Genomic DNA, 2,343 nt, shown 5'->3' on the forward strand with positions numbered 1-2,343 from the left:
AACGAGCGTGATTTGTGAAGGTAAAACACTACAGAAACCTTCGTTGAAGTTTGAGGCTGGGAAGGCAATGGCAGCACACCCAGGCTCCAGCTCCTGCACAGAGCCTTATATTTCTGATTGATTCACGTGTTTCTGCTAATGCATTCACAGTTAAATAATCTAAAAATGGTCAAAGTTCAGTGGTTGTTATTAGACTTTGTGGCCTGGATTTGCTCATGCCTCTGAACTACAGTGCTTTCTGTCTGACGCTGGCCCCAGCAGCTCTTGGTAAGGGCAGCACAAAAGCTGGTCAAGCTGGGCTGCAGCACCGAAAACACAGCTGCCAGGGGAGTGGAGCGTGGCTTCTGCTGCTGCTTCGTAGGATCTCTTGCAACAGGCAGGATCCTGAGGATTTTGTCAGATTTCTTTCCTACTAGCCAGTAACCCTAGTTACTGATTGCGTGTAATGTGCATAAAGATCTTTGAGCATAATGGTTAATTACCAAGGAATAAAACAACTTGGAAAAAGATGTGAATTTTCCTTTTGTGAATGTAAAAAGGAGATTGTAATGGGAGCTAATCAGAGACCCTGACTTCTCCTCCTGATACAATGACATATACAGAATTAAAACTTAGACGTTATTGGTCTATGGGCATTAAACTTCAACAATTCATTACAGTTGGGGAAAGGTGACTACCAACCTCCCTCTGTTACATGTATTCTCTCCTGCTTTTTCTTTTTCACTAACAGGTTCACCTATTCACACCCAAATAATAATTGCCTTTGTAATTTTATGCTATGTTTCTTTCCAGTGCCTCTCTCTCTTCACATGGCAAGCGTGCCTGCGACAGAGTAGAAGACCTCCAGAGGATGAGCTCCCTGGTCAGCAGCTCGCACCTCCAGCTAGCTGCCTTTGCTCTGGGTACGGTAGGCTGGATCCTGTGCACCGTTTCAATGGGAATTGTGGAATGGAGAGTGTGGCACGTGGACAACACCACCATTATCTCCTCTGGCATTGCCTGGGTGGGGATTTGGAAAGTCTGCTTCATCAGTTACCTTCACGTCTCGCCTGGCTATAAAGAACAGTTCTGCCACAAATTCGGTGGCTATGACTCCACAATCCCCCATGAAATTTATGCTGCTCAGGGTCTCCTGTTGATTGCTATGTTCATGGGCTTGCTGGGACTGACTGCCACAATATTTGCTCTGAGAAATGTTTATATGGGAGTCACTCACAAAACTCTCATTACCCGTTTCTTCCTGGTGGGTGGCTTCTTCTACATATTCGCTGGTCTGTGCATCCTGATTCCCGTGAGCTGGAATTTCTATTCTGTAACACACAACCAGAGCATCGCTTTTCCTCCTTCTTACTACATGCCCTCCAGCCCAGCGGCGCAGGAAGCTGGTGCTGCCATTCCTATTGGGATTGTAGCTGTCATCCTCCTGCTGCTAAGTGGGACTTTTTCTCTCTCGTACAGATTTCCAGTGACCGCGAACACTATCATGAAATCCTGACAGGATAAATCCCCCCATGCTGTTTCAGAACAAGAGCATAGTCAAGAGATAAGGACGGCAGCACGAGTGATTTTATAGTCAAGGAACAGCAGAATTTAATTTTAGTCTATAGTAGCCACACTATTTTGTTATATGAACCATCTGAATTACCATCTTAGTTGTCACATATGACCAGAGGTTCATCTTTGAGATAATTGCTGTTGAGCAGCAAAACTGTAATTAAGTTTTACCAGTTGTCCTCTTTTGTATATGCAAACATTATTGATTAAGTTATTTTTTGTGTAAGATATTTACCATGCTCAAGGAGCTGACTCTGAATTAACTGTCCTGTTAGAAAAATGTGAAATAACATGTATTAAATGTGAACTTGTTTCCTTGTTGGTACTAAACTATTTTGTCCATTATTTAATTACATCTGTAGCAAAGTATGTTTTGTGACAAGTCAAGACTTTTAATACCAATAATATGAGTGTCATCATGGTTGTGTCAAATGAGTCTTCCCTGAATTGTCTTACAAAGGTCTTGCCAGTTTGTCTTCTTCCTCTAGGGCACATAAAGAGCTGTATCTTTTAATGCTTCTATTTTTCTTTCAAGCTATTTGCATTTTATGTTGCAACAGGCTTGCCTGTGGGCAAGGTGTGCTCTTAGTTCCTCACTTAGGCAGAGCCAAAAAGTCTGCAAGTGTTTGCTTCTTCATCAGACACTTCACCGATCCAAAGGTATTGCAAAAGACGGAAACAACTTCTACAAGTTACTGCAAAACTGCTGTCAAAATCAGTGCTCTCAGTAACCGGGAATATTCAGTACAACTTTCAGGGTATGATTCATCTTATGTAGACATCTATACC

The 2,343-nt window shown here is 42.6% G+C and overlaps 1 protein-coding gene across 1 annotated transcript; it reads left to right on the forward strand.

The window, feature by feature from the left end:
- Positions 1-850: 850 nt before the first annotated feature.
- CLDN34 (claudin 34) lies at positions 851-1,495 on the forward strand. Its single transcript, XM_009820301.2, has one exon. The coding sequence runs from the start codon at positions 851-853 to the stop codon at positions 1,493-1,495; it is 645 nt and encodes a 214-aa protein (XP_009818603.2).
- Positions 1,496-2,343: the final 848 nt, after the last annotated feature.

The sequence above is a fragment of the Gavia stellata genome, chromosome 1, assembly GCF_030936135.1.
Source record: "Gavia stellata isolate bGavSte3 chromosome 1, bGavSte3.hap2, whole genome shotgun sequence".
NCBI classification, from domain to species: Eukaryota; Metazoa; Chordata; class Aves; order Gaviiformes; family Gaviidae; genus Gavia; species Gavia stellata.

What these genes read in the sequence shown, in the direction of transcription:
- CLDN34 (XM_009820301.2), top strand. Translation starts at nt 851, where the DNA reads ATGAGCTCCCTGGTCAGCAGCTCGCACCTCCAGCTAGCTGCCTTTGCT.